The sequence below is a fragment of the Fukomys damarensis genome, unplaced genomic scaffold (genome assembly GCF_012274545.1).
Source record: "Fukomys damarensis isolate Sample0158 unplaced genomic scaffold, DMR_v1.0_HiC HiC_scaffold_27, whole genome shotgun sequence".
Lineage (NCBI taxonomy): Eukaryota > Metazoa > Chordata > Mammalia > Rodentia > Bathyergidae > Fukomys > Fukomys damarensis.
Genome location: NW_022900939.1, coordinates 33,760,418 through 33,778,727, shown reverse-complemented (window position 1 = coordinate 33,778,727; position 18,310 = coordinate 33,760,418). Strand labels below are relative to the sequence as shown.

At 39.0% G+C, this 18,310-nt stretch overlaps 1 protein-coding gene across 3 annotated transcripts in view; it reads right to left on the bottom strand.

The window, feature by feature from the left end:
- Positions 1-18,310, bottom strand: part of Ddx43 (DEAD-box helicase 43) — a 34,248-nt gene that overhangs the window by 13,843 nt on the left and 2,095 nt on the right. For 2 of the 3 annotated variants that reach the window (XM_033756666.1, XM_033756665.1), the window contains exons 2-11: positions 16,638-16,693; positions 12,414-12,540; positions 11,166-11,291; positions 7,342-7,423; positions 4,219-4,375; positions 3,860-3,978; positions 3,150-3,260; positions 2,396-2,537; positions 1,942-2,042; positions 272-359 (exon numbers count right to left, since the gene is read on the bottom strand). In XM_033756666.1, coding sequence (XP_033612557.1) covers positions 272-359; positions 1,942-2,042; positions 2,396-2,537; positions 3,150-3,260; positions 3,860-3,978; positions 4,219-4,375; positions 7,342-7,423; positions 11,166-11,291; positions 12,414-12,540; positions 16,638-16,693 — 1,109 coding nt within the window. The remainder of the gene's footprint in view (positions 1-271; positions 360-1,941; positions 2,043-2,395; positions 2,538-3,149; positions 3,261-3,859; positions 3,979-4,218; positions 4,376-7,341; positions 7,424-11,165; positions 11,292-12,413; positions 12,541-16,637; positions 16,694-18,310) is intronic. The other variant, XM_033756667.1, reaches the window with a different exon arrangement.

Here is an 18,310-nt window from a genome sequence, read left to right as displayed (position 1 = left end):
AAAGGTACAGAATCCCAATGATGAGTGTAACTGTATTGTATACCTAGATTGTACCAATAAACTTAATAAAAAAAAATGAATCTTACTGAGGGGGAAGAGCAGATACAACAAAATTGGATATGTGATTATGAAGGTCTTTGCCTGGGGGCAGTGCTGGGGATTGAACCAAGGGCCTGGTGCATGCTATATATGCAATGTACCACTGAGCTATACACCTAACCCTTTAGCATGTGTTTTAAATACCATAAATAGTAATAAAGAACAAGCTTACAACTAGATCCAAAGAACCAACATACACAATCATTGGCTCTTTCAAATAAGATTGTGCAAGGCGACGGACAGCACATGGCCAAGTAGCACTGGAAACAAAAGAAGACAAACTGACATTAAGCACTCCTTATACATCATCAAACATTACAGGTCAGTTTCATTATAGAGTAGCGCAACTACTGTAAGGTTACTAAATGAGACTTTTAAATAAAAACATAAATGCATTTAATAATAAGCTACAGATTAAGGAAACCTATCCCTCTAACAAAACTCTCATCTTTGAGAAGGTAATAACAAGAACTGGTGCTGAGCCTGGCACGGCGATGCACGCCTGTGATCTCAGCACTCAGGACGCTGAGGCAGGAGGATCGAGAGTCAGAGGACAGCCTGGACTATGCACACATGGAAAGTTCACGGCTGGTATGGACTACACAGTGAAACCCTGTCTCAAAAGAACAAAATCAAAAATACTATTTTAGTTTTATCCTAACCTTTGTAAAGACAAAAAAAGACCCCTAGTATTTTTTCATATATTTTCAGCAGGCAAAATCAAGTGCTTAAGCCAAACATAAATGATTTTAAGTGTGCTGATCAAAGAATATATAAATGCGCTTTTTTAGTTTTATCCTAACCTTTGTAAAGACAAAAAAAGACCCCTAGTATTTTTTCATATATTTTCAGCAGGCAAAATCAAGTGCTTAAGCCAAACATAAATGATTTTAAGTGTGCTGATCAAAGAATATATAAATGCGCTGGGCATGGTGGCACATGTGTGTAATCCCAGCACTTGGGAAGCTGAGGCAGGAGGATTGCTGTGAGTTCGAGACCAGCCTGGGCTACATAGTGAGTTCCAGGTCAATCTTGACTACATAGTGGGACCCTGTCTCAAAAAACAACAGCAACAAAAATTTATATACGTGTATATATATGTGTGTGTATATATATATATATATATATACACACACATATATATATTTAAGTTTTTTTACCACATATAAAATAAGTTACCATTTTCCTTTTACTTTCACAGAAATTATAATTAAATCCAACTTTTTTTTGACAGGTTCTCATGACAGTCTTTCAGGCTGGCATGTAACTCACTATGTGGGCCAACCTGGCTGTGAACTCAGAAGACCCCCTGCCTCAGCCTCCTGAATGCTGGGGGCACAGGTGTGTGCCTATGCATAGCTAACGTCACTCTTTTTTCAAATGGCAAGATTACAGAAAACAAAGCCAGAGGATTTAGTTTATTTCTTCAGTGAAATACTATCCTTAATGCTAATGAAGTCAAAGGATATAAATCCAGGAAAAATTAGTCATTATGGATCACTGTATGTTCAAGTAACAATTGTTGGTTTCTCAGTTTTATCTTGGGCAATAAAGTAGCTTTAGTTATCAAATGTTTATCTCTAAGAAATCAATGTAAGTTTTTTCCATGAGTTGTAAATTTCCTAAAGAAACACCCAGTCTGCCCTCTGGAAGTCCAGTAGTCCAGGGGAAAGTAGTCACTGTTACAGCTATACAGTTGCTAACCTAAGGCATAAGAGGGTAGCCCTCACCTAAGAGTCTTAAAATATTTAAGTAATGCTCTAAATCACTGTGGAGAAATCAAACAGAGGGGATTCTTACCCACTAACTTTTACTTTGCACACAATAACCAGGCACATCTACCTTGTCATAATAGTCTGCCTGTCTGGGCGCACATCTAACAAAATCTTCGTTATCTGGGGTTCAAATCCCATGTCCAGCATCTTGTCTGCTTCATCTAAAACCTGTGTTCACAATGAAGATTGTGGCCGATTAGTATGATGTACATTTTCCTTAAGAATATAACAATTGTTTCCCTTTCTTTCTCCAGAGATAAAAATAATTAAAGTATTTGTACTTATAAGGAACATCGTCTGGCTTCCCAGGTGCTTCTAATGTATTTAATAAGGATTTTTAAATGTCTCACAATATCCAAGATTTTACTTCCTTTGTACTTGCATTTTTCCAATCTTTACATTAATATGCTAAAGGGAATATGAAATATTACTAGAGTCCAAAACCACTGCAAAAGAGTCATACTAAAAAACTTAACCAATTGTTTACCTCCCGGCATTCCAAACCCCTGCTCCATGATTACCAGGTAGGTTACACTTTTCAGGCAGACAAAGTTATTCATTTGCAGGTCATTCAATCTGCCGGGAGTTGCAATGATGATGTCGACACCTTTTGAAACATTCTGTATTTGTCCATTTCTATCTCCACCACCATATATACAGACACTTAAAAAAACCCAGAAGTTCACGTTTAGACAAAGAATATCCCATCGTGACTGCAAATCTCAAACTAAGCATTTTGGGTAGGTGAGATGAAATAAAAGACTATTGTGTATGTTTAGCTGTACTGCCCTTTTCTGAGAACCAGCCACACCCATCAACCCACGGTGATGTTCTCTAAAGAACCATTTTGATGTCATTACCTACTGTATGAGGCAACTGTTCATCGGATCAGGGTGGGCTAAACACCTGGCCCCTACTAAACCATTCAGATTTTACTTATTTTTTGAGACAGGGTCTTTCTGTACAGTTCAGGTTGGCGATCCTCCTGCCTCAGCCTCCTGTGTGCCAGGAGTACAGGTGTGTCACCACGCCAGGCTCATTCAGATTTTAAGTATGTGAAAGTACTGAAGAGGACTTGAACTGAATCATCACGTGGTATCCAAGTATGTACAATTTACATTATATGTATCAGTTAAAAATGAACTTGTGAAGCTAAGTCTAGTTCAGCAGAGGAGCACTTGCTTATAAGTCCCTGGGTTTGATCCTAGAATAATACCTCCACATGCACATACATTTTATAATACTGGCATAAAAATGGCAAAATAAATGACTTACCTTCTGAGACTTTTATATGAGTATTTAGAACATTCAGCTTCTACTTGAAGTGCCAATTCCCGAGTGGGTGTAAGGACTAACATGCCTGGGCCATTCCTTTTTCCTCCAGCTCTTTCAAGAGGAGACATTAACATCAGTTACCTACCTCAGATGTATGGGACATCCAGTGCTATTTGCAGCAATGAGTATCAAAGTCAGACACAGTCACAGACATATTTGTAGCTTTGGTGAGATGGTAAAAGTTCTCTCAGTATGATATAGACTTTTGCTTACTATTATTCATATACCTAAAAAGCTAGCTGATGGTATGAAAGATTTTAAAATAATGTTTGATTACAAAAGAAAAACAGTGAGAAATGCCCAGAAAAACAGCCATGCATAAAAAACCCAATGCCTTAAATATGGGCCTTTTCACTGATATTACATCTAACCTGTCCAAGATTTCCTCAGTAAATACAGAACTGCATTGAATGTGATGATTGGAATCTAATGCTTCTGTGAATGCTCTTGGCAGATATTACTTACCGCTTCCTAAAAATGTTTTGCCAATTTACATTTTCATCAGCACAGTGTGTGTGTCTCCTCACATGCTACCTGAGATAAGCCATTACCTCCTGACCAACACAACTGATGAATGAAACTGAATTATGTTTTTGGTGTTTCTATGTATGAAAGCCTTAGAAAGAGAACCCAGACAAAGGAATTCTTACACTGGTTGAGAGTTTAGATGAATAAATCCAGGCATTAAATAGGACAGAGTCTTCCCTGTTCCCGTTTGTGCTACTCCAATAAGATCTATTCCTTGCAGAACTACTGGCCAAGCTTGGGACTGAAAGAGAAGGATAAACACGGTAACAAAAAGTACATTTCTTCCTGCTGTATCTTTCTGTCCCTCTTCTCTAAGCTCCAAACTTCATTCGACAAACTCTGAGTACTTGGCACTCATGGTCAATGCAAGCACTGTCGGGGATGTTCCTAAGGACGTCATACTGGGTATTTTTCTAACGATTATACTGGGTATTTTTTTTGGGTGGGGGGTTGATATTAGAATTAAGAAAAGCATACATACCTGAATTGGTGTTGGCTTTTGAAAACCTGCCCTTTTAATGTTTTCCATAACTTCAGGGTAACACTGAAAGGCATCTTCAAATTTACAAGTAGGGTTGGGGATAGGACGTTTCTCACCATTTTTTAAGTCATCACATGTTATATTATAATTTTCCTTCCTTAAAAGAGAAATTTAAGGATTAGTGTTCTTTACTCCCCAAGGAAGATTTATCAAATAAATCCATTTCTTATCTAGAAACTCAACTGCAACCGAAAAGAAGCAGTGCTAGGAACTTTAGAGTGAAACACAGCAAAGAATAGAAACAGGTGCTTATTTTCCCCTACTGAGAACAGTTGCTTAGGGAAGGGAAACTCAATTTCAATTATATGAATGGGCCAATGAAAGTTTCATGGATAAAAGATTATTAAAAATGGTATCCAGGGCTGGGGATTTAGCTCAGTGGTTCCGCTGCCTGCCTTGTAAATGCAAGGTCCTGAGTTAGATCCCTGGTACCCCCCCCCCAAAAAAAGGTACCCATAAATCATGGTTCATAGTTCAAAACCATGTCTGCAAAACACCTGATGGCCTACAATTCCCATATTTTTCTTTCTACTTTGCTTTTTTGACACAGGGTCTTATTAGGTAGTTCAGACTGGCCTTGAACTCACTGTGTATCCAGGTTGGCCTCAAACTCATGGCAATTCTCCTGCCTCAGTCTCCCAAGTGTTAGGATTATAGGCGTGTGGCACCACGTCCGACATATTTTCTTAATTAATTCTTAACAATTGCATGAGGTAGGAATTATTCTCACTTAATGGCTGATCATAAGATTAATTACCTGCCCAAGGTTGAATCCTACCTCTACTCTTTCTGTTTTACCATTCTTCTGTAGTTTGTAATTTTTCCCTAAGATTTTTTAAAAAGTTGCTATTAAAACCTTTAGTTTTGATAAATAGTTCAAGAGATTATTGTAATATAAAAACATATCAATTCCTTTTTATAATTTTCAACTACTGAAGAAATAAGTCTTTACAACTGCTGTGCAAAACAGCAAGCAGTATGCACATCTGATTTCTTTTTCTTTTTTTGTGATACTGGGGGTGAAACCCACAGCCTTGCAGTGTCACGCAAGTGCTATACCATTGAGCTACATCCTTTGCCCTTTTTAGAAGTGTAGTTTTTGAGACAGGGTCTCAGCCCGGGCTGGTCTGAAACTTGTGATGCTTCTGCCTCAGTCTAGAGTAGCTGGGATTACAGGTCCGAGTCACCACGCCTGAATTACCCACGTGTATCTTTAAATATAAAATTACAGTACAGAGCTCGCTTCGGCAGCACATATACTAAAATTACAGTACAGTCATGTGTCATTTAATGATGGAGATGGATTCTGAGAAAACCATAAATAATCCATTTCTCTGTTGTGCAAACCTCACAGTGGCTTACACAAACCGAGGTGTTCTGTCAGTTACTCGCCTGGCCTCTTGATGCCATTGACAGGTAATCAATCACAAGGTGAGGCTGCTGCCACCACAGCACAGCATAGTTTTATAGTAAACTCTTTTATAATGGATGTATACTCTAATGTAAGACTTAGAAATGCAGCACATACATTGAAACCTCTCTCATAAATGTGAAACACAGGGGTGGGAAAGGCAAGGAGGATAATGGGGGGTGTCCAAGTACGTTACGTACATGTACAGATCTGCCAGAAAGAAGCCCGTTAACCATATAACCAATATGCACTAATGAAAATGATGTGGAGCTGGGGATGTAGCTCCGGACCTCTGCGCCTGCCTGGCAAGCAAAGGTCCGGAGTTAAATTTCTCTACTTGCAAAATAAATAATGTGAAGAAACAATTGAATTCCATTCCTCGGTTTATTTTTGTATTCATTAAGTTTACTGGTATATTTTAGATATATAACATGATGACATTCATCATTGGGAATTTTTACCTTTACATGATATATCCTGGTTTGAATTTTTTTCCTATTCCCCTGCCTTCCCTACAACCCTCCCTATTTACAAAGATCTTGTTTCCTTTCCTTTTTTTTTTTTTTTTTTTTTTTGTGGAACCAGGGATCCAACTCAGGACCTTGCACTTGCCAGGTAGGTGTCGGTGCCACTGAGCTAAACCTCTGGTCCTTGTTTCTGTTTTTCTCATATTTTTTTCTTTCCCTTCTTTCCTTTTCCCTAACCATTCCACTTCCCCTTTGGACCTTTTCATCCTATTTCACATTATCTATTATACCTCTGATTCTCATTTACACTTTCAGTTTCTCACATCAGAGTAACTATTCAGTATTTACACATATGCATCCTATTTATTTCACTTAATGTACATCCAGTTAACTGTAACTGTGTCAGGTTTCTCATTCTTTACAGCTGAGGAGTACTCCATTTTACAAAAAACACTTTTGTTTATACAGTCATCAGTTGATAGGCAATTGTGCTTGTTTCCAAGCACAATTAGTTATTACCAACTGTGCCACTATAAACACAGGTGTGCATGTATGACTGTGGTATGATTTTTTTTTTTTTTTTTTTTTTTTTTTGTATCAGGGATCTAACTTAGGACCTTGTGCTTGCAAGGCAGGTGGTGGCACCACTGAGCTAAATCCCCGGCTCTGATTCTTTTAATTCTTTTGGGAAGATACCCAGCACATTCCTCAGTTTATACCAGCAACATTTTTAGTGCTCAATACTTATACATGGCTATAGATATAAACACAGGCCATTTTCCATCACTGCAGTAAGTTATTGCACATCAGTGCTCTAAAATATATCATGGTGGATGCAGCCAAGTTTTCATCTCAGTAAACATGTATTCATGTGTTTGTACTCTTCAAATGCAACCATTTCAAATCATTACTGAGAGGGTTAATATTAATGATATTACTAGAGAATACCACTAAGGTTAAAGAAAAAACCAAACAACAACAAAGAAAGTATCAGCTGGGTAGAGAGTATTTTTGGAGGATGAGGCAGAAGGATTGAAAATTCAAACTCAGCCTCCGCAACTTAGTGATTTAGTGAGACTCTGACTCAAAAAATAGAAAAGGGCCAGGTTTACAGCTCAGTGGGAAAGTCCTAGGTTCAATCCTCAGTACCAGCAAAAGATAAAAATAAGAAATAAAACTACCTACCTCCAGTTGTCTACTTGCAATTGTGACATTGCCCTTGTTGTTGCCGACTCTACATAAAAGTTTTTCCTAATTGGAGGTAAATCTGGGACAGAGATGAAAATCCAAACTTTGGTAAATAACCAGAATTTACATTCCATTAACATTAAAATATCTATTAAGTTTAGCACGATACAGACAGACTTAGGCAGGTTCACATACTTTGTCATACAGACTGATGCCAGTCTAAGGGACCTCTCTTTATTTTGTCTTTCAATCACATTTCTTACTCAGGAAGGGATCTTCAATACTGATGTTTCAAATAAAGAAAAGCATACTTTACGAGACATGAAACCGCTCGCTGGATTTGATGTTTCTGTCTTCAAACATAATAGACAGATATTTTTCTTTTAAAGGCCCTACCATTACTTTTGTTTTTGTTTTTGTTTTAGACAGGGTTTGTTACATAACTCAGATGGACCTTGAACTCACTACATAGCTCAGGCTGGCCTCAAGCTTGTGAGAATCTTCTTGTCTCAGCCTCCCGAGTGCTCAGATTACAGGTCTGCACCCCCATGTTCAGCTAGGAATTAGACTTATGTATTTATTCTATGCTTTGAGATAGTATTTCTTAAATACCTACACTATCTCTTAGAAACGTTAAGTCCTTTCCTTGGTCCCCCTTACCAAATCTTCCCACACACATATTAGCGCACTGACTTTTGAATTTTAAGTAAAACATGCTGTACACTGCTGCTTCCCTGGAGCCTAAACTGATGCCTGAGTTTACTCAGAAGCATTATCCCGTACATGTGACAGAGAATGTGGGAAACTTCATTTAAAATTCAAACAAAATTCAAACGAAACCTGTCTTAAGAACGGTTGCTCAGAAGCAAGGCAAGCACATCCATTTTCACCACTGTTAGTCACCATAGTTCCTGAAATTTTAGCCAGTGGAATTAGGCCAGAAGAAAAAACAAAAAAGATGCAAATGGGGGAGAAGTCAAATTATCCTCATTTGTAGATGATATGATCCTGACTCAGAAGACCCTAAAGACTCCAGCAAAAGACTTTTTTAGAGCTAATAAATGAATTCAGCAATGCAGCAGGGTATAAAATCAACATTAAAAAAATCAATAGCCTTACTGTATATAAACAGTGGAACAGATGAAAAAGAAATCAGGAAAAAATTCCACTCACAACTGCTTCAAAAACAAATATGCAGAGATCGATCTAAACAAGGAAGTAAAAGAATTCGACAATGAAAATTTCAGAACAAGAAAGGAATCGAAGACACCAGGAGATGGAAAGACCTCCCATGTTCACGGACTGGCAGAGTTGTATTGTTAGAGTGACCATATTACCAAAAGCAATCCATGCAATCTCTGTCACAATTCCAATACACGCTTCACAGAACTAGAAAAGACAATCCTAAAAATAATATGGAAACACAAAAGACCCACAACAGCCAAACCAAAACAAGGCAAACGAGCAGAGCTGGAGGCATCACACCATACCCAATTTTAAATTATACTACAAAGCCATAGTAAAAACAAACAAACAAACAAACAAAAAACCAGCACAGTTATAGGCACAAAAACAGATACACAGACCAATGGAATAGGGGACACAGAACAAACCCACACAAATACAGCCATCTGATTCTGGACAAAGGAACCAAAAATATATGTTACAGAAAAGACAGCCTCCTGAAGAAATGGTTCTGGGAAAACTGGGTATCTACTTGTAGCAGATTGAAACCAGATCTCTACTTCTCACCTTGGGGAAAAAAAATCAATTTAAAAGAGACCAAAGGTCAGCTGGGCATGACGGTGCACACCTGTTAGCCCAGCACTTGTGGAGGCTGAGGAGCAATGCGAGTTAGAGGCCAGCCCGAACTACAAAGTGAGACCCTCTCTCAATAAACCAGAAAGGGAAAAAAGGTGATTCTGAACATTAAGGAAGACAACACACAGAGTGAAGAGACAATCCACAGAATGACAGAAGATTGTTGCCAGCTACTCTTCCAATGGAGGATTGATATTTACAATATATAAAGAATTTTGAAAAACACCAAAACCGGGCCGGAGATGTAGCTCAGTGGTGCCGCCGCCTGCCTGGCAAGCACAAGGTCCTGAGTTTGATCCCCAGTAGCAAAGAAAAAAAGAAAAAACAAAACAAAACAAAAAACTCCCCAAAACACCAAAACCACAAAGGGCCCAATCAATAATTGGGCAACACTTCTCAAAGGAAGAATTACAAATGCCTGACAAGTAGAACAAAGAATGTTAAACACCTTCAGCCATTAGGGAAATGAAAGTCAACACTACACTGAGATTCCATCTCACCCTAGTCATCAAAAATACAAAGAACAAGGATTGCTGGCAAGGATGCAGGCAGAAAAGAACACTCTGCACTGCTCTGGGGGAATATAAGCTAGTACCACCATTATGGAAATCAGTCTGGAGAAACCTCAAAAAACTAGAAACAGAGCTAGGAAAAAAAAAAAAAAAAGAGCTACCATTTGATCCAGTTATACCACAACTTCACCAGAAGCAACTGAAGTCTGTGTACTAGAGGGACACCTGCTTTCCCAAGCTTACTGCAGCACAATTCACAATACTCTACCAAGATAAGTAAACGGCCTAAGTGCCCATCAGCAGGGAAATCAATAATGAAGATGAGGCATATATACAAAATGGAGTCTTATTCAGCCACAATGACAAATTCTGGTATTTGCAGGAATATGGATGTACGGGGAGAGCACCACGTTGAATGAAATAAGCCAGACACAGAACGACAAATATCACGTGCTCTCCCTACTATGTGGAATCTAAAAAAGATGACGAGAAAGCAGAAGGGAGACCACTATTAGAGAAAAGAAAGGAGATAAGGGGAGAGGGACTAAGAGGAGACAACAGAAGGAATGGAGATGAACAAAATGTATTACAGTCATTGAAACCCAGCCAAAAATGTGTAACTGGGAGGCGGGAAGGGCCAGGTGGGTGATGGGACACGGGGAAAATGACCCAATATAATCTGCCAAAATGAGAACAGTTAACCTGCATAATCAATAATAAAAAAATCAATAATAAAAAATTTTTTTTTGTTTTGTTTTTTTGAGACAGGGTCTCACTATGTAGTTGAGACTGACCTGGAACTCACTATGTAGCCCAGGCTGGTCTAACTCACAGCTATAATCTGCCAAAATGAGAACAGTTAACCTGCATAATCAATAATAAAAAAATCAATAATAAAAAATTTTTTTTTGTTTTGTTTTTTTGAGACAGGGTCTCACTATGTAGTTGAGACTGACCTGGAACTCACTATGTAGCCCAGGGGGGTCTCGAACTCACAGCGATCCTCCTGCCTCAGCCTCCCGACTGCTGGGATTACAGGTGTGAGCCACCACGCCCAGCGTCAACAAGAATTTTTTAAAAAATGGCTTGCTCCTTAGGATTTCACACTTTTCTCTCTGGGGCCCATTGTTAGCTTGGTCACTTCAAGATCCAATTTTGCTCAATCACGGCAAAAATGTTAACGTATGACTGGTGCATTTGCTCTCTTCATATTTTCCCCTTGGACCTGATTTTCTATCTTCAGTATTTTGTAGAGAGTTATCTCACATAAGACAAAACATAAATAACTTCAGTGTTTACTTTTCCATTTTGAAAATAAATCATGGAAGTATGATGATTATGACCTACAGACTAATGGCAAATGGTTTTTCTGTTTTCCATTTTGATTTCATTACTAAAAAATAAGGCAGACATGAGAGGCTAAGAACGGAAGATAAAGAAATACCAGCATCACATTTGCATGCTTACACATTAGGATACAGCACTGACCTGCCCACTTTTTTTTCCCCCATTTCAAAGCATCCTCTCGAATTTTATCCCAGTTTATCAACGGCAGATCTTCATTATGATTTGTGCTTACATCTCTTCCAACAGAAGGTTGGAATGCAACAATATCTGTTAAAGAATTTGACCAAATTAGTTTTACAATAAAACCTGCCAGTATGACATTTTCAAAAGCCATTTTTCGACTTTGTGCTTATTAATAATGAGACAATATAAAATTTGACACTTTCATTGCCTAGGGCACAAAGCCCTAGGTTCAACCCACAGCAAAACAAGACAAAGCGGGTGTGTTTATACTACATTAACACGACAATCTGGTCATGGTTTTTGTAATTTTTAAAATCTTATCTACATTACAGAATTATTTTATTTTTTGTCATCAAGTTTCCTGGCACAATTTAAATACACATAATAATCACATTCATCACATGTAATCTGTACCTGCACATGATGTATCCCGATTCACGTGTTTTCCATTCCCCTCCTCTCCTCCTATTTATCTTTCTTTTTAAATTTTTTCTCTCTCCCTTTCTTTCCCACTCCCCGCACCCTTGTGCTCCTTCCCATTTTTTTCCCGTTTCACAAGTATTACACATTTTAATTTACTGGAGAAGAAAACAGCATGAAGAGTCTAGTATGTGCTGAAACTCTGTCATATGACTTAGGCAGGCAGTCCCCTAGGTAAACAGATGAAAAAATGGAACCAAGGAGAAACACTGTCATCTGAGCCAAAGCGTTCTTTTTACTTCCATGTTGCATCTACAATTTTTCTCTAAACAGACGGGAGATTTTAAAAGTACCAGTTCTTATAGTCAGTCCTAGATGGAATGAAATGAGTCAGAAGGCCAGGACCAATCTTACCATCAATATTAACGTGAGAGTGTCAAACTGTTATTTTGGTTTTGCTTCCTATGGCTAAAAGGTAAACTGGACTTAACCATTACATGAAGTAGTTATGGATATTAACTAGTTTCATTCTGAGGAAAGAAAGTAATCTGAGCTTTCACAGGAAAAAAATACATGACTAGAATATGGAAATCTAGGGCACTGAATCAATAAAGGATTCATTCAATGGCTTATAACACTGAAAGAAATTTAAAAAAATGTTTTTGTACCAGAGATTGAACTCTGGACTTTGCAATCGCAAGGCAGGCGGTGGAATCACTGAGCTAAATCCTTGGCCCAGAACTTTTAAAATTTTTAAAAGGACTTCAATGGGGAATATTTACTTACCAACTCTGTATTGTGGACTGTAATTTTCTTGTTCTTTAATAAAATTATCTATCATTGTTTTTGCTTTTGTCTGCATTGGTTTGTTGCCAAAAATTTTTACTTCTGCCTTGGGATCTCCTTTTATTATCTAAATATGAGGAAAAATAGATGAAAATGGAGTCTTTTCACCACACCCAGCCATCACTAATTTCAAATAATAGAAAGGTAAAGTAGTGCTGCTATCAATGTCTATTTTCTAGCTTGAGGGTAATGCTACTTATATCCACTGGAGGAACAGAGCAAAAACTTTGAGCTTAAAAAGTGACATCTAGACATTAAATTCAGAAAATCCTTTCAGAGGAAAAACTAAAACGTTAATCTAGGAATCTCCAGCCCCAGGGCTACAGACTGGTATCAGCCCATGGCTTGCCAGGAATCGAGCTGCAAGCAGGAAATGAGCAGCAGGTGAGGGAAGCTTTGTCCGTAGTCACAGCTGGTCCCACTGCTTCCATTACCACTTCAGTTCTGACTCCTGCCAGATCAGCAGGGGCATGAGTTTCTCATAGGAGCATTAACTCCTATGTTGTGTGCTCAGTACTGGAATCCAATGCCTGATGATGTGAGGTGTGGCTACAGTGGTGATGCTAGCACTGGGAAGCAGCAGTGAACACAGACTGACATTAGTAGAGAGATCTGACTGCACAGACTATAATAAATCAATTAGAAGCAGACTTATCAGTCCTATCACTGAGTAGAAAGTGACAAGGTGCATTTGGTGGCAGACTTTATAGTGGGAAGTCAGTTGATGTACACCAACTGCACAGCTGCATCTGGTGGCAGGCTTTAAGTCAGGATCCAATACTAACTTTAGTCTGCATGTGGTCCATCCATTATTTCATTCATCAATTCCTCCCACATATCCTTCCTACCCTGCACACTTGTTTCAATTTGGGTAAGCTCACAGGCTAACCCTAGCCAAAATGAGTGGAAAAAAAACCCCAACATATCACTGGAGAGCTTTTTTGAAAAGGGAGGGAGACCCACTGATGAGACAGCGACAGAAGATTGCCAACAAAAAGAAAGCTGCATTTATTTTGTTTTTGTTTTTTCTGGTATTGGGGATCAAACTCAGGACTAGTACTTGTGAGGCAGGCGAGGCGCCAATGAGCTAAATCCCCAGCTCCAGAAAGCTGCATTTAAAGGAAACCTCCAATAGTCCTGCTTATATCATGGCTTTATTGCAACAGGTGAACCATTCTTCAAGCCTCTTTGTACAATATGTGGTGACCAGTTACCTAATGAAGCCATGCAAACTTCCACGTGGAGAACAAGCATCCTGTGTGAAAGTATAAGCCTTTGGAGTTTTTCAAAACAAAAAAGGGAACATGAAGAAGAGAAGCAATTACTGAAGACCATCACTTCATCAACTGGATCTGCACTGAGAGCCTCATTCTCAGTGGCTAACTGTACTGCTAAAGCTAACAAGCCCTCTACTACTGGCAGAGTTGATCTTGTGTGCTGCTAAGGAACTTCAGGAGAGGCTGCAGTTCAAAAAGTGACACATGTTCCTCTTTCAATGGCACCATAATTAGACAAATCAATGACTAATGAGTAACCACAGTATATAATCCAGGTTGTTAAGTCTCATGGTGTTGACAGTAAAGTAGCAATGCTTTATTTTGTGGCATGTATTTTTCAGGAGGATGTATGTGAGGATATTGTATGTGTACATTTGTTGCCAGCCATCACCATAGCTGCAGAACTATTTAAGTCTCTGAATGACTACATAACTGGAAAATAAAATTGCTCATTTTAGGTTGGTATATGAACAGATGGATCAGCTGCCATGACTGGATGGCTTTCTGTTTCACTACTCTTATCAGAGAGGTCATTTCTGAACATGAGTGTACTCACTGTGTCAGGTGTAGGGAAATGCTGGCTAGCTGAAAAATGCCACCTGATCTTAACAATGTTTCCCAGGATATGGTTAAAATTATTAACTACACTGAGCACCTGCTGTTAACTCATGTCTGTGCAGCTCTGTGACTTATACATACAAGTGAGATGGCTTCTAAAAGAAGATTACTGGCCAGAATTTTTGAGTTACAAGAGCCACACTAGTGACTTCGTTTTAGAAAATCCATTACCATAGGCAGCAGCACATTACAGTGACACAGAATGGGTGGCAAAACTTGCTTACTTGTGCAACATATTCCACCTGTTCAACAAATTCAATGCCACTTCAGGGGAGAATGACAACTTGTTCAAGTCAGCAGATAAAGTGGTTATATTCAATGACAAATTGGAATTACAGGGATAAGGAGTGAACACTGGGATTTTTGAGGTTTGGAACATTAGCAGAGATTTTGAAAGAGATTGACCAGGGCCTTTCTTCTCCTAGCTGGTGCATAATTACCTATTTCAGCTTTCAAAAGAGTTTGAACATTACTTCCCAAACAAAGAAGACCCTGAATTGGAAAGGGATGGATCTGTAACCCACTTAAGCCAGGTGAATCAACTTTTTCCACACAAGAAGACAATCAACTGCTTGAGACTGGAATTATGGTGGACTTTAAAGTATGTATGAGACAACTTCGAATCTCTATACATTGTGCACTGAAGGAGAAATATTTTTTGAAATTTCCACAAAACACTTAAAGTCTGCTTCCATTTCCAACATCCTATCCTTGTGAAGCAGGGTTTTCTGTAGTGACAGCAACCAAACCAAGATTATGGAGTAGCAACCAAACCAAGATTACGGAGTAGACTGAACATAAGTAACGTACTTGGGGGTATCACCCCAGATAGGAGCATATAGTTGGAGGAAAACAAGTTCAGGGCTCTGACAGATTTTGCATTATAGTGACTTGTATAATTATTTCCTTATGTATCACAATGTAATAATCATAAAATACATAATAAATTTGATATGCTTGAATCATCCTCTGACTAGTCCATGGAAATCTGCCTTCCACAAAACTTGTTCCTGCTGCCAAAGAGGGTGGGAACCACTGCGCTAATCTGAAGGTGATATTACTTTGAGTCTGGGTTCTCTTCCCAATAAAATGGTGCTGTTTACTTTACAGAATCACTGAGTTGGAGTGGATTGACCTATATGATATGTAGATAAAACTGTTTTGGTCAGGCCCAGCAATGAGTGTCCCATGCTTATAATCCTAGCACTTGGGAGGCTGAGGCAGGAGGATCCCCATGAATTTAAGGCCCGTCTGAACTACATAGTGAGACTCTGTCTCAACAAATAAAAAAAAAAAATGGTCATGAATTGTCAGGTCACTTACGCAAAGTTTTAACTTCACAGAATCCTCTACTTATGCATGTACATTGTTTTAGCAGTAAGTTCTCAACAAGGCTGACGTTACAACATTAAGAACAAAATTTACAAGTAAGACTTTTAAACATGTACAATTTCAGATGCCCTCATTTATTCAGTATTTATCTGGAAAGTGGTATACACCAGCAGCTGTCTTAAGTCTGGTGTTTGAGTGTTCATCTTCAGGTTCTATGGACACACACAACTCTGTAAGTGCAGAAAGAAAGCACCTAGGAGCTGCTGAGAGGAAGGAAAAGGGACCCACACACAACACGCAGCAAGGGAGTTCAGATCTCCCTGAGGAGGTGAAACCTGAAAGATGAGTAGGAGTTTCCTATAAGGAGCCACCTAAGACAGGAAAACGTCAGGAAGGTGGTAGGTCAAAAAGAGTAGAGATGTTAAAACAGGCCAAGTCTGGTGGACCATGGTGAGATGATCCTACACAGAAAGGAAGATGAGCTCACAATTCTGTGCTTCAGAAAGGTTGCTTTGACCGTGGTGCGTGATGGATGCTTCAGAGCGAATGCACCTGACAGGACTCCGCTTTTGTCCAGGAAATGGACGAGGGTGGCACAAAGAGAGGTGAGGATCACAGAAGATAATATGAGAACTCTGGTTTGAGAACTCATTGAGTGATGCTGTACACTTCCACTGAGACACACGAGAGTATGTCAAGGTTTGGGGCAAGTGGCTCAGGCAGGGAGTAATTTTGGGCATGAGGACTATCCCTGGAGATATTCTTAAGTAGAGATTATTTCTAGCACCTTCAGCTCTTCAGATTCACAGCAAAAACCACAACTCAGGCGAATTCAGCAGTGAGGAGAACATTAGTAACTCATGGCAGTATGTGAACATCTGGACAGGAACAACAATTAGGTTAACTGCTTAAGGGTGTAAGAACACAGATGATTTACCTGTATTTTGGTATTCGTTGTACTTTGGATTTCTCTTATTTTTGATCCACCACGACCTGTTTTTGTTTTTTAAAAAGGAATATACAAGGTGAAGTCAATAAAGGGGATTTACCTACTTCCCTCAAAGAATCTTGTCTAGCTCATCCCTCAGTCATTCCAAGAAAGGCTCCAAAATCTGAGGCAGGTGGATCCTAAGTTCAAAGCCAGCATGGGCAATTTAGTGAGACCATGAGTCAAAAAAATATTTAAAAGGGGGGCAAATAATGGAATAGACACTTTCCCAATGATATACTGATGGCCGATAGGTATATAGGATGCTCAACTTTATTATTTAAGTAAATGCAGATTGAAACTGCAACAGGGTATTGATTCATACCTGTTAGGTTGGCCATTATAAAAAAAAATTTTAAAGTTTTGATGAAGATGTGAGGAAAATGGAACACTTGTGCACCGTTGGAATTTTAAAATACTACAATCACTATAGAAAACAGAATGGAAGTTCCTAAAAAAAGTTTTTTTTCTTAGTACCAGGGATTGACCTCGGGACCTTGCGCTTGCAAGGCAGGCAGCAGAACCACTGAGCTAAGACTCCAGCCCCTAAACATTTTTTTTAATTGCCATATAATCCAGCAGATGTACTGCAGGTTATACATCTTAAAGAACTGAAAGCAGGATGTCAAAGTGATATTTGTATGCCAGTGTACATACAAGCACAATTCACAAGAGTCAAGGCAGAAGCAAATCAGACATGGTATACACCTGTAATTCCAGGTACCCAGGAGGCTGAGGCAGAAATATCACCACAGCATGGGAACTTAGTGACTTAGTAAGACCTTATCTCAAAATATAAAACATCAAAAACAAAAAAGCTGTTGTTGGTGGATGGGACTGGGGATGTAGCTCAGCAACAGAATGCCTCTAGATTCAATACCCAGCACCACAAAAGAAAAAACAACAGATTGCTTCTCAGCCTTTTGGCTAAGATCAAGTGTAGAAAAAACAGTAGAAGCAACCACTTTCATCAATGGTTAAGTGGATAAACACAATGGGGCACAATATACAGAATCATGACGTGACACCTTTCACCTCTAAAAGAAATCCTGTCACATGCTGTAAAATGGATGAAACTTGAGGGTATTTTGCTCAGATAAACTAATCATAAAAGATAATTATCTTATGACTCCAGTACTAATACAACTAAGTCCAGATCACAGAAGAGCAGTTCCCAGGGAGGGGTTCAGGGAGACATGTGGAGCTCTTTAGTGGGTACAGGTTTAGCCATGCAAGTTCTACAGATTTGAGCCATAACCTTGTGTTTATCATTGATACTGTACTGTAGACTTAAAAATTAGCAAGGTGGGGCTGGCACTGTTGAGTAATTGTAGAACTTTTGGGTAGCACCTTGAGGACCTGACTTTAGTCCCCAGCACAAACAAACCAAACTACAACAACAACAAAATCCCTACTGACTTACCACAATTAAAAAAAATAATTTCGTGTCTGTGATGGCCAGCACTCTGAAAGGCAGAGGAAGGATGATCATAAGTTCCAGCCCAGCCTGGATGACTTAGACCCTGTCTCAAAAGTAAATATGAGGGCTGGGGATTTAGCTCAGTGGTTCCCCCGCCTGCTTCACAAGCGTAAGGTCCCGAGTTCAATCCCTGGTACAAAAA